The 27,389-nt window shown below is 47.0% G+C and overlaps 2 protein-coding genes across 5 annotated transcripts in view; both read right to left on the bottom strand.

The window, feature by feature from the left end:
* Positions 1 to 17,969, bottom strand: part of LBHD1 (LBH domain containing 1) — a 96,063-nt gene extending 78,094 nt beyond the window's left edge. Inside the window, exon 1 of the mRNA XM_083716135.1 lies at positions 16,833 to 17,969. The gene's annotated coding sequence lies outside the window, so the exon portion shown is untranslated. The remainder of the gene's footprint in view (positions 1 to 16,832) is intronic.
* BSCL2 (BSCL2 lipid droplet biogenesis associated, seipin) lies at positions 706 to 27,389 on the bottom strand. Of its 4 annotated transcripts, XM_083715926.1 has the most exons (12): positions 27,138 to 27,364; positions 26,159 to 26,227; positions 22,664 to 23,302; positions 18,112 to 18,193; positions 15,684 to 15,827; positions 13,760 to 13,894; positions 13,238 to 13,335; positions 11,632 to 11,773; positions 10,625 to 10,700; positions 8,045 to 8,125; positions 3,899 to 3,988; positions 706 to 1,081 (listed from the first exon to the last, which is right to left on the bottom strand). In XM_083715926.1, exons 3-12 carry the CDS (start codon positions 22,870 to 22,872, stop codon positions 921 to 923), a joined length of 1,218 nt encoding a protein of 405 aa, XP_083572052.1. In that variant the 5' UTR covers positions 22,873 to 23,302; positions 26,159 to 26,227; positions 27,138 to 27,364; the 3' UTR covers positions 706 to 920. The 4 variants fall into 4 exon arrangements, 3 of the variants coding, with proteins under 3 accessions (XP_083572052.1, XP_083572051.1, XP_083572053.1); XM_083715925.1 differs by lacking the exon at positions 26,159 to 26,227 and having other exon boundaries at positions 27,138 to 27,389; XM_083715927.1 differs by lacking the exon at positions 26,159 to 26,227 and having other exon boundaries at positions 941 to 1,081; positions 3,899 to 4,032; positions 27,138 to 27,365.

The following is a 27,389-nucleotide window of genomic DNA, read 5'->3' as shown; positions in this document are numbered from 1 at the left end:
CTCCGAATCAGTGGTAAACAGCAGGTTTTCCCAGGAAAAGCGCTGGGACAAAATTAATAAATCGTAGAATTACAAAAAGGTAAAGGACCCCTGGACGGTTAAGTCCAGTCAAAGGCGACTATGGGGTTGCGGCACTCATCTCGCTTTCAGGCCAAAGGAGCTGGTGTTTGTCCACAGACAGCTTTCCTGATCATGTAGCCAGCATGGCTAAGCCGCTACTGGCACACGGACGACTGTGACAAGTGCCAGAGCGCATGGAAACGGCGTTTACCTTCCCGCCGCAGCGGAATCTAGTTATCTACTTGCGCTGGCATGCTTTTGAACTGCTAGGTTGGCAGGAGCTGGGACCGAGCAACGGGTGCTCACTCTGTCGCGGGGATTCGAACCGCCGACCTTCCGATCGGCGAGCCCAAGAGGCTCAGTGGTTTAGACCACAGCACCACCCACATCCCTAAATCGTAGAATTATACAGTTGGGAGGAACCCTAGGGTCATCTAATCCAAACCCCTGCAATGCTGAAATCTCAGCTACCTGTGCCTACAAATCAAAGACCTAGAAATCACACATCCTAAGGCTCATCCTAGGCTTCTAATCTAGTCCAGGATGTGCATGGCTTAAAAACCCCCAAACCCACCTCCCAGTGCACAAGAATTCACGGCATGGGTTTCCTCCAGCCCAGAGTTTTTGCAGTACACTGGCAAATAATTCGTTAGCAGGTAAATCTTTATTTTAAGTTACAGTGTCTCCGGGTGAGGAGTAGGGGGTGGGAGGAGAGAAAAAGGAGCTGGAATGTAAACACAAGCTGGGAGCAGAGGCTCCCTTTGGAGAGGAAGGCCTGTGGTGGGTGCAAGCTATCGGGAGCAGTGCAAAAGGCTGAGGAGGGGCTCGTGAGGCCGCAAACAAACCCGCCCGCCCCCTTTTCAGGAACTGGAACAAGTACTTCTCTGCCGGATTTCTGAGCCTGGCGTGAGGGTCCTGGCCCCTGGGGGCAGCAAGCTTGAGGGGTCCCCCTCCCAGGAAGGGGCTGGGAAGTTGGCCTCAGCAAGCAGCGTGGAATTGTCCACAGACTCAAATTCCGTCTCTGCGAATGAACAAGCAAACGGGAGATAAATTAGTATTCACATGTTGGAGAGAAGCCCCTGTCATCCAGGCATTTCAAACGGTTTTGACTTTAAGCATATACTGCAGACTAGGGCTGGGTGATATATTGCTATACAGTGCACGCTTGGGTCGCGAACGTGATCCATGCGGGAGGCACGTTCGCAACCCACAGTGCCGTGCGAGCACCGAAACCTGGAAGTAACCCGTTCCGGTAACCCGAAAACGCTTAACCTGAAGTGTCTGTAACCCGAGGTATGACTGTACAAAACTGGTTTGAAAGATCTGGTGGTACCTCGGGTTACAGACGCTTCAGGTTACAGACTCCGCTAACCCAGAAATATTACCTCGGGTTAAGAACTTTGCTGCAGGATGAGAACAGAAATCGTGCTCCGGCGGCACAGCAGCAGCAACAAGAGGCCCCATTAACTAAAGTGGTGCTTCAGGTTAAGAACAGTTTCAGGTTAAGAACGGACCTCCGGAACGAATTAAGTACTTAACCCGAGGTACCACTGTATTGTGAATTATGAATTTGCTATGCAAAAATCACAATTCTCTGCCTGGGTTAACTCTGCAGGCTCAGCTCTCTCCTGCAGGGGGCAGCAAACCACAAGAGCAGGTGCCGGCAAAAATCATGATGGAAGAAAAACTGAAGTTGCCAGTGCTTCTACATAGCTCCATCCTTATTTCAGACATTGTGATGTATCAGTATATTACAATGTTTAGCTGGTGATATATCACGATGTTGAAAACCAGCTATCGCTCAGCCCTACTGCAGACTCTGAGCTTTCATTTTTTTAAATTAAGTCTCTCTCTAGCAGTGGCGTAGCATGGGTTGTCAGCACCCAGGGCAAGGCAAGTAATTTGTGCCCCCTAACCCGTGGATTTCCGCCCCCTAACCCTAACTCCCAGATGTTGCGCCCGGTGTGGCCGGCCCCCCCTGCACCCCCCACGCTATGCCACTGCTCTCTAGCCCTCCTAGAAAGGACGTGAAACGCTTCTGAAGGGGGCTCCCTGATATTAGAAAGCAACAGCGTCAGTGTGTGAGGGAAATTTCTGTCATCAGGACCACCAGGACCCAGCTGACTTCCCATGGTAAGCATGAGGTGGGTGGGGCCAGAGAACAAAGAGGGCGGGGCAAAGGATAATAGGATCATAGAATTGTAGGGGACCCCGAGGATCATCCAGTCCAGCCCCCCGAAATGCAGGAATCTCCGCTAAAGCATCCATGACAGCTTAAGCCAGGGGTCAGCAACCTTCTTCAGCCATGAACCGGTCCAACGTCCCTCAGACCATGTGGTGGGCCCGACTATATTTTGGAAGGGGAAAAAAAAGAACAAATTCCTATGCCCCACAAATAAGCCAGAGATGCATTTTAAATAAAAGGACACATTCTACTCATGTAAAAACATGCCAATTCCTGGACCATCCGCGGGCTGGATTGAGAAGGCGATTGGATCCGCGGATCAGCGGGTTTTAACATGAGTAGAATGAGTGCTTTTATTTAAAATGCATCTCTGGCTTGTTTGTGGGGCCTACCTTGGATGTGCCCCTTCACCTGCTGGCAGGTTGTAAGGTCCCAGTTGGGTAAGCTGTCCACACACACACACACACACACACACACACACACACACACACAGAGTTGTCTTTCTTTGTACCTTCTCCAGCTTTATGATATCCAGAGCCAAATTTAAAAACCCCTTTTAAAAATAATTTTTATTAGCTTTTTGCACAAAATTTGATATTGTTCATTTCACTTTCAATTTAATAATAATTTAAAATGCATTTCTGGGTTATTTGTGGGGCATAGGAATTCGTTCATTATTTTATTTCAAAATATGGTCCGGCTCCCCACAAGGTCTGAGGGACAGTGGACCGGCTCCCTGCTGAAAAACCCTGCCTTAAGCCATCCAACCTCTGCTTAAAAACCCCCAAGGAAGGGGAGTCCTATGCTATGCTTACCTTTGTATAGCAGGCTACATGCCAGCTTAACAACAGTTAGAGGTTCATTTACGGCCTAGGACCCTCGTACCTACGGGACTGCCTCTCCCGGTATGCCCCACGGAGAGCCTCAAGGTCCATAAATAGCAACACCCTAGTGGTCCCGAGCCCTAAGGAAGTTAGATTAGCCTCAACCAGAGCCAGGGCCTTTTCAACACTGGCTCCGGTCTGGTGGAACGCTCTGCCTCAAGAGACCAGGGCCCTGCAGGATCTTTCCGCAGGGCCTGTAAGACAGAGTTGCTCCACCTGGCCTGTGGCTTGGAGCCAATTTGATTCCCTCCCTCTCTTTTTTCTTTTCCTTCTCCTCCTGCGAGGAGGCTACATTTTAATATTTTAATGTTTCAATATTTTAATTGTTGCATTTTAATCTTGTTTTAAAGTTGTATTCATTCAACTTGTTTTTATTATTGATTGTTAGCCGCCCTGAGCCTGGCCTTGGCTGGGGAGGGCGGGGTATAGATAAAAATTATTATTATTTATACACTTCCCCACCCAAGAAAGCAACAGGTATTATGACTGCTGCCCATGGCCAAATCACTTAAGATGGGTGTGAAGGAAGGCTGAAAATCGGTGTGTCCTGGGGAGAGTCCTAAGGGTGGGATAGAGAAGACTGGAGGGCCACATTTGGGCACCTAGGCCTGAGGTTCTCCACCCTGGGGTGGGTGCATGCATATATAGATATGTGTGTGTCCCTTTAGCTCTGCAGAGTCTCCTTGCTTATTGGTATATACTGCATGCAAAACATGGATCCAGGAGGGGGTGAAGTAAGTTCAGGTGAAGACCAGTATGTGTCACCTACCTTCGCTCATCCCATTGTTCAGACTGGACCTTGTCCCAGAATCAGGTTTCTCCAGATTGCTCTTTTGGGTATTTTGCTGCATCTCAGCAACTGTTGCAGAAGCAAGAGGAAGAAAATCAAGACAGGCCTGTAGGCTGGAAATCGTGTGTTGAAAAGAGGGAGCGTCTAAGAGGGCAAGGAAATCATGGCAGAATACGCCATTCGTGGAACGCCCTCATGGGAAACCTGCCCGATACAGAGTTGGTCTACTGGTCCATCTTGCTCAGCACCGTCTACACTGACCGGCAGCGGCTCCCCAGGGCTGCTTTCAGAAAGGGAGTCATTCTCAGCCTTGATCATAGAATCAGAGTTGGAAGGGACCCTGAGGATCATCTAGTCCAACCCCCTGCAATGCAGGAATATGCAGCTGTCCCAGACGGGGATCGAACCCGCAACCTGCATCTCCTCCTCCATCATTCTGCCCGGACACTGAAGTCCAGCACCGAGGGCCTTCTGGCGGTTCCCTCATTGCGAGAAGCCAAGTAACGGGGAACCAGGCAGAGGGCCTTCTCGGTAGTGGCACCCGCCCTGTGGAAGGCCCTCCCACCAGATGTCAAAGAGAACAACAACTATCAGACTTTTAGAAGACATCTGAAGGCAGCCCTGTATTGGGAAGCTTTTAATATTTAATAGGTTATTGTATTTTAGTGTTTTGTTGGAAGCCGCCCAGAGTGGCTGGGGAAACCCAGCCAGATGGGCGGGGTATAAATAATAAATTATTATTATTATTATTGTAACCCCGGTGTCATCAGCACCATGCTGTAACCAGCTGAGCTAAGATGCCAGGGATTGGAGCTGGGATCTTCTGCAAGCAGAACAAATGCTCTGGCCCTTTCCCAGAGATGGTTTTTTTGTCACCTCCTTTGTCATCTTTTTCAGCACCTTTAGATTTTTAAAATCATTATTTACAACCTGACCTGTACCATTTGACTCCAAGAACAGGGTGACACAATTCATTGAAACGAGTAAGTTGTTTGCCTCATGCCTGGACATGAGAACCACCAACCCACAGGGAATTCTGTAGAGCAGAATATCAAATCTTGGCTTACTGGCCCTCATTCAACCCATTACCGAAGAGGTGGAGAGCCTCAGGCCGCAATCCTGAGGCCACCTGCCTTGCCAGCCTCACTTCGCACCCTCCTTCAGTATTTTCTGCCTGTCTGGAACGGGTCCTTGAACTCCAGTAATGCCTCTTGTTTGTCCGGATGGAGACAGAGGGGGGTTGCATGAATGCATGTAGAAACTAGCCCACCGCACAAAGGTAAACATTTTAACTTGCTGCCCCTTGCACCACTGCCATGTCGCTCCCAGAAGGCAATGTGGCTCTGGGGACAAAAATGATTCCCTGTCCCTGCATTATAGCAAACAGACCGGAATTTAAAGTTTAGTTCAGATTTGAAATTACTTATAATAAAGGAACAAAGGTAAGCTATAATACAACAGAAAATAAACGGCAGTTATGGCAGCAGATAAAAGGAACGCAACAGGGACATTATGGATGTAAGGACAGGAAGTCCAAACGTAAGAAATGATTAAACTGAAAGTGAAATGAACAATGTCAAATTTTGTGCAAAATGCCAATAAAAATTTATTTTTAAAAAGGGTTTTAAAATTTGGCTCCGGGTATCATAAAGCTGGAGAAGGTACAAAGAAAGAGAACTCTCACTCTGTGTGCGTATGGACAGCTTACACAACTGGGACCTTGCAACTTGCCAGCAGGTGAAGGGGCACGTCCAAGGCTTTTAAAACTATGAACTTCGAACAGAGAAGAAGGAGGAGAAGAAGAAGAAGAAGAGTTTGGATTTGATATCCCGCCTTTCACTCCCTTTAAGGAGTCTCAAAGCGGCTAACATTCTCCTTTCCCTTCCTCCCCCACAACAAACACTCTGTGAGGTAAGTGGGGCTGAGAGACTTCACAGAAGTGTGACTGGCCCAAGGTCACCCAGCAGCTGCATGTGGAGGAGCGGAGACTCGAACCCGGTTCTCCAGATTACAAGACTACCGCTCTTAACCACTACACCACACTGGCTCTCGAGACCCAGGGATGGGCTGCAGGAGAGGAGGTTTCGCCCTTCACACACTACAATACAAGATTACCCAATTTATTTTCAGCGGGTTCAAGATAAAAACCAAAGACAGGGCCATTTCATGTTGTGCATAATTACGAAATCTTAAGGCAGCTGATACAAGTTATGTTGAGAAATTGGTCCAGAGGTTAATTTCTGCAAAATGTTAACGTCATAATGACATACATCATGCATGGAAGGGAACAGAGAGTAGCCACATCTCGCCAACTCAGTGGGGTGGGTAGGGCTTGTCCCTTTAAAATATATTTTCAGATGAGTATCTAAAACAGTTTGCTGCTGTTTTTATCTGATTTTAATGTTATTTCATTGTGTGCGTGTGCGTGCAAATTGCTTTGAGGCACCTGAATACAAATAATGCCACTAATAAATATACTGAATTAATTACTAAGCGAGATTTCATCATGCTTTGGGGGGGGGTGTGGGTGTATGTGAAACTACTTAGAAGAATGTGTGGTTTAAGCAGATGTCAACTGTTGCGTTCACAATCCCTGAGAAAAAGTATGATCGTTATAATTGATACTGGACGTGTAGTAACATGCCCTTTTAAAAAATAATAATAAAATGTTTTTAAAAAATAAATATCAAGATGTTGTCCTCAAGGTCTTATAATTCACACTTGAAACTGAAACGATTTCTGAGTAGTAGCATATTTTGCCCGAGGCATTTGAACACTGCTATCCTAACATCTAGTCATCATCTAGTTGAAAAGGAATTGTTTTGTTTGTCCTCTAGTATCCTTAATTGTTTATTGCTTTGTGTGTGTTTAATTTCAAACAACTGCATTGTTTTATCTTTATTTGCTAATCAATTATATCTTTTTGATCAAAAAAATATTTTCTTTCTTTTTCTTTCTTTTTTAAAAAAGGTAATTTTTATCTACCTTTAGACCACGTACAACATCATAAGCACACAGGTTTGAAAACGAGAATTAGATGAGCTGAGCTGGAAACAAAATATTGGAATGTGGGCTGTTCCTGTTCAAGGATCCAGCTAGCCTCTTTCCCGATTACTCCATTCCATCCCATTAAATCACCAGCATTCCCTGCAGGTCTGTGCAGAGCTTGTCTTAGGCCCGGGGCGGGAGTCCCCAGTCTGCTGAGAGGCCCATGGCGTTCTTGGCAAGACAATGTAAAGTCAGGCAGGCCCTTGAAGGTCCCCCTGCCCAGCTTAGCCCTCCGAGGCCCGGAGCAAGTGTACCCAGCTGCCCCTATCTGCACAGGTCCGGTTCCCTGTACAGTCATACCTCAGCTCCCGAACACCTTGGGAGTCAAACGTTCTGGCTCCTGAACGATCGAAAACTGGAAGCGATTGCTCTGGTTTTCGAATGTTCTTTTGGAAGCCAAACATCCGACGAGGCTTCCAACTGACTGCAGGAGCCGCGCTTTGGAAGTCGAACGTTTCGGAAGTCAAATGGATATACGACTGTACAGTGGTACCTCTGGATACGAACCGGATCCTGAAAGCGCTCAACCTGAAGCAACTTCAAGAAGAAGAAGAAGAGTTTGGATTTGATACCCCGCCTTATCACTACCCGAAGGAGTCTCAAAGCAGCTAACATTCTCCTTTCCCTTCCTCCCCCACAACAAACACTCTGTTAGGTGAGTGGGGCTGAGAGACTTTAAGAAGTGTGACTAGCCCAAGGTCACCCAGCAGCTGCATGTGGAGGAGCGGAGATGCGAACCCAGTTCACCAGATTACGAGACTACCACTCTTAACCACTACACCACACTGGCTCTCAAGGTATGACTGTATATCCTCCAACCAGGCAAGTGAGAAGCATCATTAGAGTTCAAAGACACATTCCAGCAGCCAGGCAAAACCATCTTGGAGTTCAAGGGCAGTCTGCATTAGAAGGGGAGTGGGGGAAAGCAGCGTTAGCCCCTCCAAGACAGCTGGACAGCCACTGTGGGCAACAAACTCCTAATCCATCTAGCCCTTTGGTCTGATCCAGAAGAGCAATTGTATATATATTTAAAGCGATTGTCCAAAAGGCAAAAGAGCATCTAAAAAAAGTGCAGACCTGCTTTCGACAATTCGTCCTCCTCTTCATCAGCCCCCACATCCTCTGGTTGACGTGGAGCAGCCTCTATTTCCTCAGAGCCTGCAGAAGAAAGGCAACCAAAAAAAGAGTTCAAAATAATTTTATTTGTTGCGTTGTTACCGCTGCTGTTGCTAAAACTTCTATCCTGCCCTTTCTCCCAAAGAGGAGCCCTGGTGAGCAAGCAAAGTAGTGAAACAATTAAAAATGAAATAAAAACACATTTAAAACATTTAAAAAGAATACCTGAAAAACACTCGCCTAGACTCACAGCTAATCATTTCAATCTTGCCTGGAATGGTGGGTTGATCCAGTGTTAGTCCTGTTCCGAGCAGTCCCAGTGAAATCAACGGACATGGCCAACTTCGGGCCCATTCATTTCAGTGGGTCTACTTTTGAGTAGAACGTAAGCTGGATGCAACCCAATGCTTTGTCGAGCGCTACCCTGAAATCCCAGTGGCTGTTTTGACTTCTGTTTTGAAAAAAAATGCTGCTAAACAAATTAATAATAAGGGGAGAGAATGGGTTTTCAACCATTACTAACCTGGGCCTTGCGGCCTTGCACCCTCAGGTAAAGCTCAGAACTTAGCCCCTTTTATTTATCGCTTTCCCTGCAGCCTGGGTCCTCTGGGCAGATGCCCACATAAGGAAGTCAAAACAATTTTGAAACAAAATCCACGCTATGCCAAAACAAAACAAAAACCCTCTCTAAAATCCAACAAAAGCACAAGGCGAGAACCAGAGCAGAGATGAAAACAAACAGCAGGCATGATTCCACAGCCCAACCCCAGATAATTTTTTTTAAAAAAAACAACTTTGTAAAGGGCAGACATATGCCAAATGCCATAAAAAAGAGCCTGAAATGTTGATATACAAGATGCTAAAGAGTTATTAAAATGGCACTGAAAAGAAGGGCGATTTTTAGAATGCCAACATCCCAAAGTTCTTTTGAGAGAGAGGTGTCATTTTAATGAATAAACCAAACATGAGGAACGCTGGACTCAGCTGCTATATCTTTTCCAACACATGAAAGAAACAGGACACGAAATTAATTTTGCAGATTCCAAATTGCTCTTTAACACGGAACATCACCACAAGAGAATAATCATGGAAGCCATCGAGATAGAGAAACACCCTCACAACATGAACAAGCGTGACGACACATCCCGCTTGCCAGACATCTGGAAATTAGCCCTCCCCACAAAAACTGACACCAGATCCAGAGGCACACAGAACGCCAACACCAATCAACCACACCAGACCCAAACCCAGACCCTCTCCACAGATGAATTACTGACACCATCCAGTAGCCAATCCATGGTGGCACCTCCGGATGCTGCACCCCCCTGCAATCCCTACACAGATCTGGCTGACACAAGCCACAAAACCACAGCTCGCCCCTATACACGAAGCCAAGCCAAAGCACAACTAAGTGCAATACAGCCATCTTCTCAGGAAAACTCTTCACAAAGTTCAAGAGGTCAAGACACAAAGACTTTAGCAACTAATCCACACCTAATGACCCACCTAAGTGGTACTCAGGATATCACTCAAGAAATCACTCAAGGTATCTCTCAAGTAATTAAGGAACAAAAGAAGAAAAGGCACACTAGCCTGGGAACTTCCTCTCTGCCCAGAACATTGGAGGCTAGACACCACACCCCCTCTACAGTATTTATAGGAACTCAAACATTGAGATCCCGCTCTGTTCCAGTAACAAGAAGCCGAAAGCACCAGCCTGAAGATGACGAGTGAGACCTCGTCGAAACGTCGCCTAGACACCCCAACTTTTACACGGGAAGACACCCGAGGACACCAAAACCTGCATATATATATATATATATATATATATATATATATATATATATATATATATTTGAAAGGAAACGGAGATTCGTTGTACTCTGAAATTTGCAATGCACTCGCTGAAGTTTGCTTTGTTCTGTTTAATGAAGTATGAAAACAAAAATAAATTTCAGAGAGGGGAAAACAAAAAGTCTTTGCCAGAAAACAGAAGAACATGAAAACATCAGCAGCTGATGATTCTCATACGTTCAAAGCACTATGATATCACTTTAAAAACTGGTGGGTGGCTTCCCCCAAATAATTATGGGAACTGTAGTTTGTTAAAGGTGCTGAGAATTGTTAGGAGACACCTATTCCCCTCACAGAGCTACAATTCCCAGAGTTCCCTGTGAAGAGGGGTTGACTGTTGAACCACTGTAGGAATAGTTGATCTGTGGGGAAAACAAAACTCTCCTAACAACTCTCAGCACCCTTAAACTGCAGCTCCCATAATTCTCTGGGGGAAGCCATGACTATTTAAAGTGATACCATAGCACTTTAAATATATGGTGTGAATGTGGCCTAAGACAGGAGTAGCCGGTGCGGGGGCCTCTAGATGCTGCCGGACTACAACTCCTGTGATCTCCGACCATAGGCCATTCTGCCTGGGGCTGATGGAGTTGGGAGTCCAGCAACAACTGGAGAAGGGAAACTCCATACCTGGGAAGGTGCCACCAAAACAGCTCTAAAAGAAATTGACTCCCAATTCCACGGTACCTTCTTTAGGGACCATAATCCGTCGGCGGATGTCTTCTGATTGTTGAAGCATTCCGGATCTTTCCCGGCCAGATAACTACCCGGCGATGGGGTGGGGAAGAGAGAAAAAAGACAGGACAGAAATCAGAATTTTGTTGGTAACTGAACACTCCCAAGTTTTAGATTTCTTTTACTGAGACTCAGCTGAGGGGTGGAGCGAAGTGTATACTGTGCTGATTATATTTGTATAGGTTAGTATATTAAGCGATCTCTACTCCCATCATCCAGCCCAGACTCTGAGGTCCAGCTCCAAGGATCTTCTGGCAGTTCCCTCACTGCGAGAAGTGAGGTTCCAGGGAACCAGGCAGAGGGCCTTCTCGGTAGTGGCACCCACCCTGTGGAACGCCCTCCCATCAGATGCCAAGGAAATAAACAACTACCTGACTTTTAGAAAACATCTGAAGGCAGCCCTGTTTAGGGAAGTTTCTAATGTTTGATGATTTATTGTGTTTCTAATACAGTGATACCTCGGTTTAAGAACAGCTCTGTTTACGAACGATTCGGTTAGCGAACTCTGCAAAACCAGAAATAGTGTCCCGGTTTGCAAACTTTACCTCAGTCTAAGAACCGAATCCGAATGGTGGAAGGACACCGGCGGCAGGAGGCCTCATTAGGGAAAGCGCACCTCAGTTTAAGAACGGTTTCAGTTTAAGAACAGACTTCCAGAACGGATTAAGTTTGTAAACCGAGGTACCACTGTATTCTGTTAGGAGCTGCCCAGAGTAGCTGGGGAGGCCTGGCCAGATGGGCGGGGTATAAGTAATAAGTAGTAAGTAGTAGTAGTAGGAGTAGTAGTAGTAGTACAGGTTGGTATATTAAGCAATATGTGGCAATAGTGGTTCATTTGTATGACTTAAGAAAAGGTGAGGTGGCCTTGCTCCAACCATGTCTCCTTTTGGGCCAAGCAGACAGGGCCGTGACAAGTTACAAAATGCAGTTCACCCCCAATCCTTGGCACCGTCTCTCACCTGCATCGATAAGGACTCTCTGGGCCACACGCTGCCCCAGATCCACTGCAAGTAGCTGAAGAGAACGATGACGCTCAGGAAGGTGAAGTTGCTGGCCACACCCAAGATGGTGGATGTCACTGGGAAGTTGTAGAGCAGATATCTATGGGAGACAAGAGCAGGAAGGAAGGGGGAGGTGTTAAGAGGTGCATTGTTCATATTGTGGAATTCCCCCCCACAAGAGAGTCTAGACTTGTTCTCTCTCTTTTATTCTTCCTATTCAACACAGGCCTTTGAAAACCAAGAAGCAAGTGTCAGTCGCTGGGCTGCTATCAGGGCAAACTGGGTTTCAATTGCTAGTTCCACCTGTGCTCTGATGTATTTTAATTATCATTTTTATCTAGTGTTGTTTGTATAATAATAGTAATAATAATAATAATAATTTATTATTTGTACCCCGCCCATCTGGCTGGGTTTCCCCAGCCACTCTGGGCGGCTTCCATAGAAACCAAAAATACACTAAAATATCACAGATTAAAAACTTCCCTGAACAGGGCTGCCTTAAGATGTCTTCTGAATGTCAGGTAGTTATTTATGGCTTTGACATCTGATGGGAGGGCGTTCCACAGGGCAGGCGCCACTACCGAGAAGGCCCTCTGCCTGATTCCCTGTAGCTTTGCTTCTCGCAATGAGGGAACCGCCAGAAGGCCCTTGGCACTGGACCTCAGCGTCCGGGCAGAACGATGGGGGTGGAGACGCTCCTTCAGGTATACTGGGCCGAGGCCGTTTAGGGCTTTAAAGGTCAACACCAGCACTTTGAATTGTGCTCGGAAACGTACTGGGAGCCAATGTAGGTCCTTCAAGACCGGTGTTATGTGGTCTCGGCGGCCGCTCCCAGTCACCAGTCTAGCTGCCGCATTCCGGATTAGTTGTAGTTTCCGAGTCACCTTCAAAGGTAGCCCCGCGTAGAGCGCATTGCAGTAGTCCAAGCGGGAGATAACCAGAGCATGCACCACTCTGGCGACAGTCCGCGGGCAGGTAGGGTCTCAGCCTGCGTACCAGGTGGAGTTGGTAGACAGCTGCCCTAGATACAGAATTGACCTGTGCCTCCATGGACAGCTGTGAGTCCAAAATGACTCCCAGGCTGCGCACCTGGTCCTTCAGGGGCACAGTTACCCTATTCAGGGTAACTTTGTATTGCTTTGTATTTTATACGGTTGTTTTTAAATGCTGTAAATGGCCATGAATTCCAAGTAGGGAGAAAGCTGAGGTATAAATACATCTAAAAAATAATAGTTTTTCTGTGGTTTTTAAAAATTGATTTTGCAGCTGTTCCTTCTGCAATTTGCTCCCTGGAGTGTGCTGTGGAAAGAGGCCCAAACAAGCCTGTTCTTCTTTCTCCGTGCTTAGAATGAACTAGTTTGGCTTAACGAAGTTCACAGAATTAGTTCAAAACTTCCCAAGCTACTCAAGGAAGGAGTTACCACAATTGCCAGGTGAAATGAACTGTGAATCACCTTTGCCTTGCAGTAGAACTGTGAATGATTTCTACTTCAAGTCCGTTGTATTTTTACATGTTGAAGAAATCTAAAAAACGCTAATATAGATAATAAACAACAGTCCTCACCGCAGTCCAGTGAAATGGGCATGAATGCGCAGCTGAGCGCCATAAATCTGGATCTTTGTGGTCTGGATTTCAATCACGGCACCGACTGTAGGTGTGTACTACAATCAGAAAGAGAAGCCAAGGTCACCGATTCATCTTTCGTGTGTCCGTGTAACAGCAAAGACCTGTGTCTACTCAAAATGCAGAGAGATCGTCCCTCCATCCCCAAGGAAGGTCTTACATGCATTTAACTTGGGCGATTAACCTGTGGGGATGCACTAGCAAATTCTCACAGGAAGTCAGATTATCCCACGAGATTGTGTGAGTTCTAACTAACCCAGAGCAAGGCTGTCAGCTTGTAGGAGCCACAATGTGAGAGCTGAGTGCAGGATGAGGACCAAAGCTCGGCAAACTACCCCAGTAGGTGGTGGGAGAAAAATATTGTCAGGTATGAAGGACTGGCCAGGAGATGGGAAACAGGAAGTGACAGTCTTCCCTAGAGGAAGCAGGAAATCAAGGAGAAGAGCAATACATTCCCCTCACCGAGTCCTCCTTGTAGTCTGAGTACAGCTCTACGTCCAACAACTGCTTCTGTTCTGTGAAACCAGCCAAGAACAGGCTGGCAAAGGCGAAGGTGTCCAGCATTTGCAGCAGGCTCGAGCGGTAATGTAGCATTGCCTAGTCAGGAGAGAGGGAGAGCGCGGACTCGGTCACTGGGTCACCGTTAAGGGAGTGCAAAGCATCTTTTAGGGAAAAGAAAAAATAGAGGGGACTGGAGGGAGTTCCCCCAAAACAGCCCAGTGAAGAGTGAGAATGGCCACAGAATGCTGATTGGCTGTTGGGAGAGGAGTGGAATGGAGTATCCCAGAAGAGGGCAACATTTAAGAGGGGGGCGCTGTGGTCTAAACCACAGAGCCTAGGGTTTGCCGATCAGAACGTCAGTGGTTCAAATCCCCAAGACGAGTGAGCTCTCGTTGCTCAGTCCCTGCTCCTGCCAACCTAGCAGTTTGAAAGCACACCAGTGCAAGTAGATAAATAGGTACCATTCCGGCGGGAAGGTAAGCGACGTTTCCGTGCATGGCTCTGGTTTCGCCAGAAGCGGTTTAGTCATGCTGGCCACATGACCCGGAAGCTGTCTGTGGACAAACGCCAGCTCCCTCAGCATATAGAGCGAGATGAGCGCCGCAACCCGAGTCGTCAGCGACTGGACCTAATGGTCAGGGGTCCCTTTACCTTTACCTTAAACACCCCTGAGGCGTCCAACTATCTCTTTCTTATTTTAAAAAAGCCAATGCGCTGGAGGTGCACGGTGGATTTTTATAAAGGTTTTGTATCCCACCTGGTATGGCAGCTTCTTCCAAGCCTAGGGATAGTTCAGTGGTAAAATAAAAATTAAAAAATGACCGCATGGACACCTGCCCACACTACGGAACGCTCATTTCCAGTTCCCAAAATGTAAGTCAAGCAACCTTATTTTATTTAGTACAGAAGTGGGGACTTTGTGCCCCACCAGATACTGGATTCCAGCTCCCATCAGGGATGGTGGGAATTGTAGTTCAATAGTAGTGCAGGACTTTGGTTCCCATCAGCCCCAGCCAGCATAACCGATGGACAGAGGTGATGGGAACTGGAGTCCAACATCATGTGCAAGGCCACAGAGTCCCCAACTCTCATCTAGCCAATGATATTCATAGGTTCCTCTACATCACAGTCTATTTCACACTCCAGGACTTAAGTGGTGGAGGGTGGGGAAGAGTTGTTGAGCATGGCTGCTTGCACCGTGGCACAATACAGTGGTGCCCCGCAAGACGAATGCCTCGCAAGACGGAAAACCCGCTAGACGAAAGGGTTTTCCGTTTTGGAGGTGCTTCCCAAAACGAATTTCCTATGGGCTTGCTTCGCAAGACGAAAATGTCTTGCGAGTTCCTGCGGGGTTTTTTTCCTCCCCCCCCTTTTCCCCAAGCCCCTAAGCCGCTTATCAGCTGATCCGCTAAGCCGCTAATCAGCTGATCCGCTAAACCCGCTAAGCCACTAATAGCGCTAATCCACTAATGGGCTTGCTTTGCAAGACGAAAAAACCGCAAGACGAAGAGACTCGCGGAACGGATTCTTTTCGTCTTGCGAGGCACCACTGTATTTAAACCTAGCCTTAGCTGTTGCTTCTCATGAAATCTACCCATCTTGCTTTAAAATCTACCCATCTTGCCTTAAAAGCTGTAGACAGTGTATATCACCGGTGCTGCCGAAAGCTTGGGAAAAGAAAAACACATCTGCCCGTTGCTGAAATTATGGCAAGGCTGGCTCCAGGCAGGCTTCCTTGGAGAGGGGTTCCATTAACGGGGAGGGGGAAAACTGCAGAAAAGGCCAGTTCTCTTGTCATCACTCCAGCCAAAGGTCACTGGGAAGAAACCACCACTCAGCCGCTCCCCCTCCACCCACGCAGTTCCCCCGCAAACCCTGGACATACCGATCTGGCCGAAGAGGAGATGATACGGCCACCTTTGGTGTAACATGAAATGACCACCATGAACATCCCCAGGTTCTGGTTGACCGGCGACTCTGGCAGCTCCAATTCCAGTGAGATGCGGTATGGTTGGCCGTACATGAGGACCTGAGGGCAGAGAAGGCGATAGAGAAACTCCAGCACACACACACCCTCACATTTAATCAGTGGAATTCTAGGGTCCTTCATTAAATAACATCTTAAAACCATTAAGGCTGGCTTTGCACTCAACTTAAGAGCAGCAGCAACAGCAGCAGTCTTCTTTTCCCTTCGAAAGGAATACAGACATAGAAAGCTGCCTTAGACTGAGTCAGACCATTGGTCCATCTAGCACAGTGTTGTCTACACTGACTGGCAGCAGTTCTGCAGGGTTTTGAGCAGGAAGCCCCCATCTCAGCCCTACTTGGAGATGCCAGGGGACCTTTGCATGCAAAGCAGATTGTCTGCCACTGAGCTATGGGCCTTCTCTGCTTCCTTGCGATGACTAGGCAGGATAGCCTTAGAGAAAATTTCAACCCGCTCCTCTCTCTTTTAGGCTAGGCACCCATGGGCTGGTATAATCTTATTTTTATGGGGCGCTAATTCTTTATAGATTTAATTGCGAGGCCGCAGATAATGGGTGTAGCATCGCAGCCAAGAGCGCAAGCTGGGAAGTCTCTGGCCCAGGCCCAGATCTCATCTCAGGCTTCTGGCTAGGTGCTGTTCTCTCAGTCTTTTTATCTGTAAATTGGAACAGTAAGAGTGTCCTAACTTGTCAGGAACACGGACCATGGACATGGATTTATATCCTTTTGGATTACAGTATATCCACAATCCATTTTATTTACTTAAGTTTATATATCCTGCCTTCCTCCCAGAAGAGCCCACGATGGCAAACACTTCTGTAATAATAATTTTTAAAAATACAGTTCATAATACAGTGGTACCTTGGGTTAAGAACTTAATTCGTTCTGGAGGTCTGTTCTTAACCTGAAACTGTTCTTAACCTGAAGCACTACTTTAGCTAATGGGGCCTCCTGCTGCCGCCATACCGCCATCATGCAATTTCTGTTCTTATCCTGAAGCAAAGTTCTTAACCTGAGGTAATATTTCTGGGTTAGCGGAGTCTGTAACCTGAAGCGTATGTAACCTGAGGTACCACTGTAAAGACATGTTTAAGACATTTAAATGTCTGGATAGGCCTACTGAAACAGAAGGAAGTTTTCAGCCGGCATGTAAAAGGAGGACAGTGATATTTTTCCCCATTTTGTTTTCCACATGGGTACTGTTCCTTGTTTCTTCTTCTTTTGCATCCACTCGGTGCACTTGTAATTTTGAACTTTTCATTTTTCAACAAAAATTATAAAATAAAATATAAATAAACAAAAAGAGGACAGTGACGGCATTTGCCTAATGTCAATCGGCAGGGACTTGAACCCGGCACGTTTTGAGAGCTAAGTGTGTGCTCTGCCACTGAGCTAGAAGCCCTTCCGAAATATGCTGAACTGGGCATTTCTGCCCAAGCGCCCAAGGTCTAGTGCATGCTATAATTAAGGTTCACTTATAAACTAGAGACAGTTTGCTGGAAAAAATTATCCCATGCCTTCCAGGAGTACTATTGTCTGGGGTGCAGGTGATGAAATTACTTCTTAAAAGAAACCCGGCACCTCTTCTGGGACACCGGCAGAGCTTAGAATCTGTTCCCAGAGAACTTGCGCCCCAATAAGAATTAATTAGGACTGTGATGAAAGACACCTCGGAGCTTTGGAAATGAGTTTTTCGATAAAAAGAGGATCTCACCTCCATTTTGTAGACAGCTCAGTCTCATCTGTGAGATATATATATATATATATATATAGCCTTGTTCTCTTTTTATCTAGTTTTTAGGACACTTCAATGAATATTACAGTTTTTACTTCTATTTTTAAAATGAAAACGACTGAGATTTTTTATTATAGCAAGCAGTATAAACAAATATTAAAACATTATCCGGCTCAGGGGTTATTCACCAACCAATTGTTCTGAGCAGACAGTTTCTTGCAAGCTCTGGGAAAGGGAATTTGTGGGATTTTGCTATACCATGGAACGCAGAAGTCTTAAAAAAATGTACTTTTCTCCAAAGGGCTCAAGGCACCATACGCGATTGTAATGACTGGGATTAAGCGGTGTGTAAATTGTTGAAATTATTTAACTGATCAAATCAAATCATCAAGTTCCCAATTTAACTGGCAATTTTCAGGTGCTGATCTCCAGTTAGCCGGACTGTGGGATGGGGGGGGGGGGGAAATGTCCCTCTATAGACCAGATTCTTCTCGACCACGTCTCCACTGTTCGATTCAAGACAAGAGCGGATGAACCTGCATGTCAACCTTAGTGCCAAACACATCAATGGCCAGTGAAGCCAGAAACTCACCCGGTCCCGGCTGTCCTTGATGAAAGAAACGTTGGCAACAGGGAAAGAGCACAGTTCTGATCCAATTTGGCCACAGTCAGTCCTGGGGGGGGGGGGGGGGACGACAAAAGATCACGAACAAGGTCACATTCAGAACTTGAGAGACCTGCCAAATGTAGACCAGGTTTCGGGATGGAGCTCCTTTAGATACAACCCCTAGCAACACTAGCTGCCAGTTAATTTTCAGATCTAGACGCTCATGCAAGTGTTTAAACAGCCCTGAAAGACTTTGGCCCCAAATATCTGAGAGATGGCCTCCTTCCCTACAGATCCTCCTGGGTGTTAAGATCGGCAGACTAGGCCCTTCTGGTACTTCCACCTCCCTAAGAAGTTTGGGTCGCCTGGGACAGGGCCTTCTCTGTGGCAGCCCCTAAGCTGCGGCATTCCGTTCCCGCAGAGCTGCGCCTGGCTTCTTCCCTGTACAGCTTTTGGCGAATGCTGAAGACGCAGCTCTTTGCCCTGGGCCTTTGACACCTGAGATGTCTGTTTCCAGGCCCTGCCCTGTTCTTGTGAATGTAGTATTTTCTTATTTCTACTTACGGATTTTAAATTGTTGTAGCCCACTCTGGGACCTGCGGGTGAAGGGTGGGTGGTAAAGTTAATGTTAATAATCAAAAGAGCAACAGTGTCTCTGGGAGGACACAAAGCTAACAGTCCTCTCTCACGGCTGCTCTCTGGCAACTGGTACTTGGAGGAATTTTGCTCCTGACATGGAGGATCTACTTAGCGATCACAACTGCTGGCCCTTAACAGAACTCTCCTCACCCCCCAACCCCATTCATTTTCCCCTAATCCCTTTTCAAAGCTATCTAAGCGAGAGGCCACCCCAGGCATCCTGATGCAGCAAATTCCACAAATCTATATACACACACACACTGTGTGGCGTTAGGACTTCCTTTGGTCAGCCCCTTAATCTCCTGCCAACTGAGGAGATGGGGCAACAGTTGGAATCTGTCTCTGATCTGAAATGATTTTATGTTTGTGCTGTATCATGTTTATATTTATTTATTTTTAATTGTTTTTATATATATCTGCAATTAACTGTTGTTTATGCATGTAACTAGGGACGCTGGTGGTGCTGTGGGTTAAACCACAGAGCCTAGGACTTGCCGATCAGAAGGTCGGCGGTTCGAATCCCCGCAACGGGGTGAGCTCCCGTTGCTCAGTCCTTGCTCCTGCCAACCTAGCAGTTCGAAAGCACGTCAAAGTGCAAGTAGATAAATAGGTAACGCTCCGGCGGGAAGGTAAACGGCGTTTCCATGCGCTGCTCTGGTTCGCCAGAAGCGGCTTAGTCATGCTGGCCACATGACCCGGAAGCTGTACGCCGGCTCCCTCAGCCAACAAAGCGAGATGAGCGCCGCAACCCCAGAGTCGGCCACGACTGGACCTAATGGTCAGGGGTCCCTTTACCTTTATGTATGTAACTGTTTTATGTATGTTGCTATACTGTAAATTGTTTTGGGATGACTTGTGGGAAGAAATTCAAAACAGCAAGCAACAACGTAAGAGTTCTAATATCCAAGGTGGGGGGGGGGGAGCAAAAAAGCATGTCTATCCAGTTTTTCAAGCATCTTTTTTTTTTTTACCTTCCCCTTCTTACATTTTTCTGAGCTAAAAAGTTGCAAAAATTTGGAACTTTTTCTTGTAGGGACACCCCACATAGAAACTATATTATACCAAGTCAGACCAAGTCAGGCCCATTTACCTCAGTGCTGTCTACACTGACTGACAGCAGCTCTCCAATGTTTCAGGCGGGGCGGAGGGCATTCCAAGCCCTGTTGGTAGATGCCAGGCTTGAACCCGGGACCTTCTGCACACAAAGGAGATGTTCTATTGATGAGCTATGGCTCTTGCCTTCACCTCAGCCGGACTCTTGGCTTCATTGTCACCAGGGGCCTAAATCTGTGTCTGGGTTGTGCTACTTCACACTGAACAAAATCCCTGCAACAACGAAATAGCATATCAAGGCAAAAAGCTGCTGGCCTCCTTTTTTGCCCAGATATCCTAGCTTTTTTTGTTTGGGGCTTCTTTTTTGTGAGAAGCCACAGTTACAGAAGTCCTGTCCCCCCGCTGAATTTGGGAGAGATACAACCCCAGGCAATGGTAAACCACCTGAGAACTGGGACCCCTCAAGGCATGTTTAGTGAAAGCGTTGCAGCTCAGCAGTAAAGCACCGGCTTTGCATGCAGAAGGTCTCAGGTAGGGCTGAGGAAAAGACTTCCTGTCTGAAATATCCTGGAGTGCTGTTGCCAGCCAGAGTCTAGGTGAACCAACGGTTTGACATGGTGCAAGGCAACTTCTTATGAACTGCTCTCTCCCTCCCCCATCCAGATCTTGACTCCTGCGATCCCCAATCTCTGCACCCATATAAACTTGCAGGCCGAGATGGGGAGGATAGTTTGAAAACCGAACTGTTTGCTGAGAGAATTAGTTCCCAGCCACAGAAAAGCCTGTTGCTGTGTCTCACCATGAGTCACCAAGTCGACTCGGCCTCCTAGCTCAGCCTCTGCTTTTGGCTGTGTCGCTGCCTCAGGTGTGACTGGAGCACCTGGCGCAGAAATGCACCAGAAGGGCAGGTCCACACCCAAAACAGCACCTTGCGGTGGAACGGTGGGTGGCTTCCTCGCAGGGCAAGCAAATACACACACACCCCAAAAGCAAGATAAAAAAATTGGGGGGTGTGTGTATAAGATCAAAGGGAGGAGGAGAAAAACCAACCCCAGCAACACTGATGCCAAAAGGTTTGGGAGGAAGTAGCACCATAATCTGATGAAGCAAACCAGCGTTCTTCAACCTTGCCTCAAATGAGCCCATCTTCCTGTGTTCCTAAGATTTGCCTTTAGTCTTTTGCAGCAAAGACGAATAGAGCTACTCTTCTGGAAACTGATACATTAGAGCAGAGGTTTTCAACCTTTTTGAGTCCATGGCTCCCTTGACCAAGTACAGTGGTACCTCGGGTTTACTTAATTCGATCTGGAGGTCCATTCTTAACCTGAAACTGTTCTTAACCTGAAGCACCACTTTAGCTAATGGGGCCTCCTGCTGCTGCTGCAGCGCCGCCGGAGCACGATTTCTGTCCTTATCCTGAAGCAAAGTTCTTAACCTGAAGCACTATTTCTGGGTTAGCGGAGTCTGTAACCTGAAACGTATGTAACCTGAAGCATATGTAAACCGAGGTACCACTGTATAGTCTTTCTGTGGCTCTCCTTTGGGAACTCAGTTATGTTGACCCTTGCCTGCTGAGCCATGAGCCCTCACCCTTTTTGTGGACACCCTCCCTTGGGGAGAGTTCCCTCAACCTCCTCTCCCCTCTCCTCATGAATCCTCGCCCGCTTGCTTACTTATTCCGAGGCCACTGACCTCCCGGTAACCAACACCCCTCGGCCGGCCCCAGAGACACCATTCGCCTGGAGAACTTGTAGCCAGCGCTGCTGCAACAAACAGCTGCACAAGCCTTTGGAGGTACAGATGTGAGAGAGCATCAGAGGGAGGGAGGGAAGGGAAGAGGGACGGAGGCCGGTGCTGCCCCCGGCACACCTGACCACCATTCAAGGCACCCCAAGGCACCCTGATTGAAAACCACTGCACTAGAGCAAGCCTACTGCTATGACATATTGTGTGCACATCATCCAACAGCAGCGACACAAATTTAGCAGGCTAATAAATAAATAAATAAATAAATAATAATAATAATAATAATAATATATTATTTTTACCCCACCCATCTGGCTGGGCTTCCCCAGCCACTCTGGGCGGCTTCCAGCCAAATATTAAAATACATCAAACATTAAAAGCTTCCCTAAACAGGTCTGCCTTCAGATGTCTTCTAAAAGTTTGGTAGTTGTTGTTCTCTTTCACATCTGGTGGGAGGGCATTCCACAGGGCGGGTGCCACTACCGAGAAGGCCCTCTGCCTGGTTCCCCGTAACTTGGCTTCTCGCAGTGAGGGAACCGCCAGAAGGCCCTCGGAGCTGGACCTCACTTCAGAGCCAGCTTGTTTACCCTTGCATGAATTTTAAAGGGTCGGCTAAAAGTCTAGGATTTCACCTGGTAAACAACACCTTGCATAAAAGTCACACTTAGTTAAAAAGCTCTGGTAAACTAAAGGCAGTTGTAGCCTGGAACTTGAAAGACACCAGCGATGGTGGCAGGAGACGTTTTTCAGGAAGGCTGTTCCGGAGCCAAGGTACCACCACAGAAAAGACCCCCACCCCACCTAACTTGGTGGAGGGCCCAAAAGAGGACTGCAATGGAAGACGAAGAAGAATATTGGGATTTGATATCCCGCTTTATCACTACCCGAAGGAGTCTCAAAGCGGCTAACATTCTCCTTTCCCTTCCTCCCCCATAACAAACACTCTGTGGGGTGAGTGGGGCTGAGAGACTTCAGAGAAGTGTGACTGGCCCAAGGTCACCCAGCAGCTGCATGTGGAGGAGCGGGGATGCGAACCCAATTCACCAGATTACGAGTCCACAGCTCTTAACCACTACACAGAAACCAACCCAAAACTGACCTGAACTTGTAGTGGACGGGGCTGACGTAGCTGACCGTAGGCATATAGGAGTAGTAGAAGCTGCCATAGAGGAAGACCGAGATCCAGAGGAGAAGCAACAAGACGCAGAACAAAATGGCCGTCTGCAGGACGGTCCGGCGCACACGGAGCATCAACAGCATCGCCACTTCCTGCGCCCATAGCAGGAAAGGTCCGGTGCTGCCCGCCATGGCGCCGGGAGGAGAAGGCAACAGAGAGGGATCCAGCGGAACGAAGTCGTCAAACTGGCAGGAGTCAATGCACGGAGCAGCTTCGATGCCTTCAACGGCAACTGGGAGAAAAACCAGGAATGTAACAGCAGATCCTCAGGCAATGAGGCAACTAGTAAAAATAATAACAGTAAAAAGTTCCCCCTTGTTCTCAGCTGGATGGCAACCAGGCCTCCTACTCAGGGAATAGACTCTGGCTCCTGCTTCGCATGCTGCCCTGTTTGCCTCGCTTGGCTTTCTGCAGGCTCTTTATATCCATGAGTAAGACGGGACGGCCTGGGGGTCAGTGACTCTGGGACATGGCGGATGGCGGGGCTGCCTAACACAGCACACCGTCCTCGTGGGAATCAGGAACTTGGCAAGCTCAGCGCCATCATGGGCAGGGAGGTGCCTGGAGAAAGGGGAAATAAAGACGACAAATCCAAAGTCAGAGAAAAATCTCAGCATAGAGAAACCAGATTTTGCAGGGAACAGAATTGGGGTGAATTTTAAACAAGGGTGGGCAGAGGAGGGAAGGAGCCGGTTGATGGAGAGTGTTAAAACAGAAGATCCAGAGGAAATGTAGAAGGTCAAGCAAGGAGCATCAAACTTCTGGGAGAGACCAAAGGGTTAGACAGCAAACAGGGAAAAGGGATGGGATGTAGGAATTGGAACAACTGAGTCCCTCCTCTGGACTAATTCTTATTTCATAAACGTGTCTTGTTTTTCAATTGCAGGTCACAACAATAATCACAATGGACACCAGCATCTCTGATCTCTTGCCCACCACTTACACTCATCAGTGCATACCAGAGATTTATTGCAAATAATAATAATGTTTATTATTTATACCCTGCCCATCTGGCTGGGTTTCCCCAGCCATCCTGGGCAGCTTCCAGCACATTTAAAAGCATAATAAAACATCAAATATTAAAAACTTCCCTAAAAGTCATATAGTTGTTTTTTTGTTTGACATCTGATGGAAGGGTGTTCCTCAGGGAGGGTACGACTACTTAGAAGGCCCTCTGCCTGCTTCCCTGTAACTTCATTTCTCCCGGTGAGGGAGTTCAGTTGGTAGAGCATGAGGCTCTTAATCTCAGGATTGTGGTTTCAAGCCCCACATTGGGCAAAGGATTCCTGTACAGTGGTACCTCAGGTTACGAACCGTCCTACTTATGAACGCTTCAGGTTACAAACTCTGCAAACCTGGAAGTAGGTGCTCCGGGTTGCGAACTTTGCCCCGGGATATGAACGTAATCCGCTTCCGGGGCAGCGGGAGGCCTATGTAGGGAATGGGTGCCTCGGGTTAAGAATGCTTCGGGTTAAGAACGGACTTCAGGAATGAATTAAGTTCGTAACCCGAGGTACCACTGTATTGCAGTGGGTTGGATAGATGGGGCTTGTGATCCGGTCCAACTCTACAATTCTGTTTCAATGCTTTCCATATCCTGACCTAATTCTTCAAAAATTACCGTATTTTTTTTGCTCTTTAAGACTCACTTTTTCCCTCCTAAAAAGTAAGGGGAAATGTGTGTACGTCTTATGGAGCGAATGCAGGCTGCGCAGCTATCCCAGAAGCCAGAACAGCAAGAGGGATTGCTGCTTTCACTGCACAGCGATCCCTCTTGCTGTTCTGGCTTCTGAGATTCAGAATATTTTTTTTCTTGTTTTCCTCCTCCAAAAACTAGGTGCGTCTTATAGAGCGAAAAATACGGTATATCAGGGTTGCACAACTTCAGACTACCCCCAACCACATGCAAATAAAAAGGCCCATGCTCTTCCCAAAAGTAAAATATCCCTGCACACAGAAAACTAGAAAGCTGGGGTAAAACTCTTTCCCTAACATGATAACTTTTTACATGCAGGGATATCCATTCAATAGGAAGCCGCCTACTGCAGGATGAAGAGCGACCGCTCAGACACAAGCCGACATTTCAGTGAGAACTAGACCTCAATGCAGAACAGAACCAGTGTTTACAGAACTTTAGAGAGGAGGAGGTGGCTAAAGAAAAAAGGGCAAGCTTCTAAGGCAGTAAAGGCCAAACTTTCAGCTTCTATGAGCTACTTACTTCCCTTACTGCTACTCTTTGATCTATCAAATAGAGTCAGGTGCAAATAGTTGCTTGGAGAGTTAAGTAGGAACTGGATATAAAGTGCTGGTTCTGGAGCTTGAGGTCGTTAGCTACTGCACCCCAGTAAGCAACACCATTGGGATAACCAACATATTCAGAAACAGATTATACTTACGTTATTCTGGACCAAGGATTCCAACACAAAACTTTAAAACGCAGCCAGCCAGCCACAATCAAATTTTTCTCCCTGCTGTTCTTCCAAATTATAGTCAAAGCAACACCCAGGAACGGTGAAGAAATCACCAATATACAAGTACAACCAGAACATAGTCCTTAGCAGGTTAAAGCGCACATTTCCTAATAGAATATAGAAATCCTAATCAGGAAGCTAGCACGCACACTATAATTATAGCCTCCCTATAGATATGAAACATTCATTGCACAGTCAAGATCACATGCAAAAAAAAAGTTTAACAAACAAGTCTTTCCCTAAATCTCTGAAGATACCAGCAGCACAAAAAAGAAAGACCTTATCAAAGACAACTATGGTAATTATTGCAGAACTCACATTTATACAAGTAAGGAACATGGAGGTTGAACAATAAACAGAGGTCAGTAGTGACAGATAATTTCTATACCGGGGGTTTTAAACAGCAACTTTGTCATAGCACTCAAGTATATAAAGTCCCATTAATATTTGGGGAACACCAAGGTTCAAGATATACATAAAACTTGCTATTAAACTACTGAGAATCAGAAACGCTCACTGATCCACTTCATTCTGCTCCTATCTATCTAGTTACTACCGTATTTTTCGCTCTATAAGACGCACCAGACCACAAGACGCACCTAGTTTTTGGAGGAGGAAAACAAGAAAAAAATATTCTGAATCCCAGAAGCCAGAACAGCAAGAGGGATCGCTGCACAGCGAAAGCAATGATCCCTCTTGCTGCTCTGGCTTCTGGGATAGCTGCGCAGCCTGCATTCGCTCCATAAGACGCACACACATTTCCCCTTACTTTTTAGGAGGGAAAAAGTGAGTTTTATAGAGCAAAAGATACGGTATCTCTCCCAGTTCCAGAGTTTCAGCTACACAGACTAAGCTCCAATTAAGGTATTTTGATAAGCAAAAGAAGAGAAGAGGAATCCTGCTGAATCAGGCCAAAAGCCCAACTAGTCCAGCATCTTGTACTCACAGCAGCCAAACAGGTGCCCCAATGGGAAGCTTGCATGCAGGACCAGAGTTCAAGAGCGACTCCCAGCAACTGGTATTTGAAGACAGTGGAGGCAGCACATGAACATTGTGATAGCCCTGATAACCATCTTTTGAAACCACCCAAGGTGTGCGCTTTTCCCAACTACGTGCCCACTATTTCACACACCAACACCCAACATCTGGTCCCATCCAATATTAGTCCTACTCAGAGTAGTCACACCGAAATGAGTGCACATGACTAAATGAAGCACATGGATTTCAATGGGTTTACTCCAGGCAAAACTTAGCCCAGTTTCAATTCTAGCTAAATCTTGTTGTGTTTAAAAAAATAAACTTAACACACCAGGTCACAGCTTAGGCTAGCAAAGGCAAGACCTTCTAGCACTTCCCAGCCAATAAAACCGATAGTGAAAAAGGAGGCATTTTGTATGTGGGGAGGGGGCATTGATTTAAATATACACCAAAAACAAGGGGATTAAGGCAAGTTTCTGCAGTTCCCAATTGCATCCCATATTGTTTTTTGCGGGGGGGGGGGAGAGTTCCCACTACCTAAATCCCACCTTTGACGGACAACAGCTTGAGGAGAAGCAAGCCATGCACCCCGAGGTTTCATTCGAAAGCAGGTGCGCGTGTGTAAGAAAGGACACCTGGGTTCCAAACACAGCACCCTAAGTGGGTAAAGGAGGTCAGAAAGCTACTTACACACTCCAGCCACAACTAGGTGGGTGGGGAGATAATTAGACCCCTGGACCCCTGAGTTCCAACCAAAACTAAAGAGGGGGGGTCGGATAATTAGACACCCGGACGCCTGGGTTCTAGCCACAGATGGAGGGGAGGGGAGGAAGAAAAGTAGATACCCGAACGCCTGGGTCCCAGTCACATATGCGGGGACAGATAATTATACACCTGGACTTCTGGTCCCAGCTACACTCGGAGAAGGGGGGTGAGAATTAAACCACCTTAGTTAGTTGTTTCCAGCGCCGGCTTGAGGCTGCAGCTCCTCCTCCCCTCGCTCCCCCTCCTCTTCTTATTTCTTCTGCCTCTCCAAAAACTGGCTCTGGTCCTGCCTCTTCCGGGTTTGGCCCCGCCCTTGCCGATCCTCCGGGCGGGGAGGGAGAGGCAAGAGGAGGAAGCGGGCCTCTCTCTCTTTTTTAAACGCTCCTGCTGCGAGCATCTTCCAGTCACGTGGGGAGAAGGATGCTGATGCTGCC

The sequence above is a fragment of the Podarcis gaigeae genome, assembly GCF_964106915.1.
Source record: "Podarcis gaigeae genome assembly, chromosome: 16".
Taxonomy (NCBI): Eukaryota; Metazoa; Chordata; class Lepidosauria; order Squamata; family Lacertidae; genus Podarcis; species Podarcis gaigeae.
This window is presented reverse-complemented; position numbering and strand designations above follow the sequence as displayed.

Bases quoted from the DNA above. Each gene is read 5' to 3' on its own strand.
- BSCL2 (XM_083715925.1), bottom strand. From the start codon at position 22,872: ATGGCGGGCAGCACCGGACCTTTCCTGCTATGGGCGCAGGAAGTGGCG. The intron at 13,336-13,759 runs GTGAGGGGAATG...TTCTGATTGTAG, and splicing joins CAGACTACAAGGAGGACTCG to TACACACCTACAGTCGGTGC. The intron at 8,126-10,624 runs GTACCGTGGAAT...TTTCTTCTGCAG, and splicing joins GATTATGGTCCCTAAAGAAG to GCTCTGAGGAAATAGAGGCT.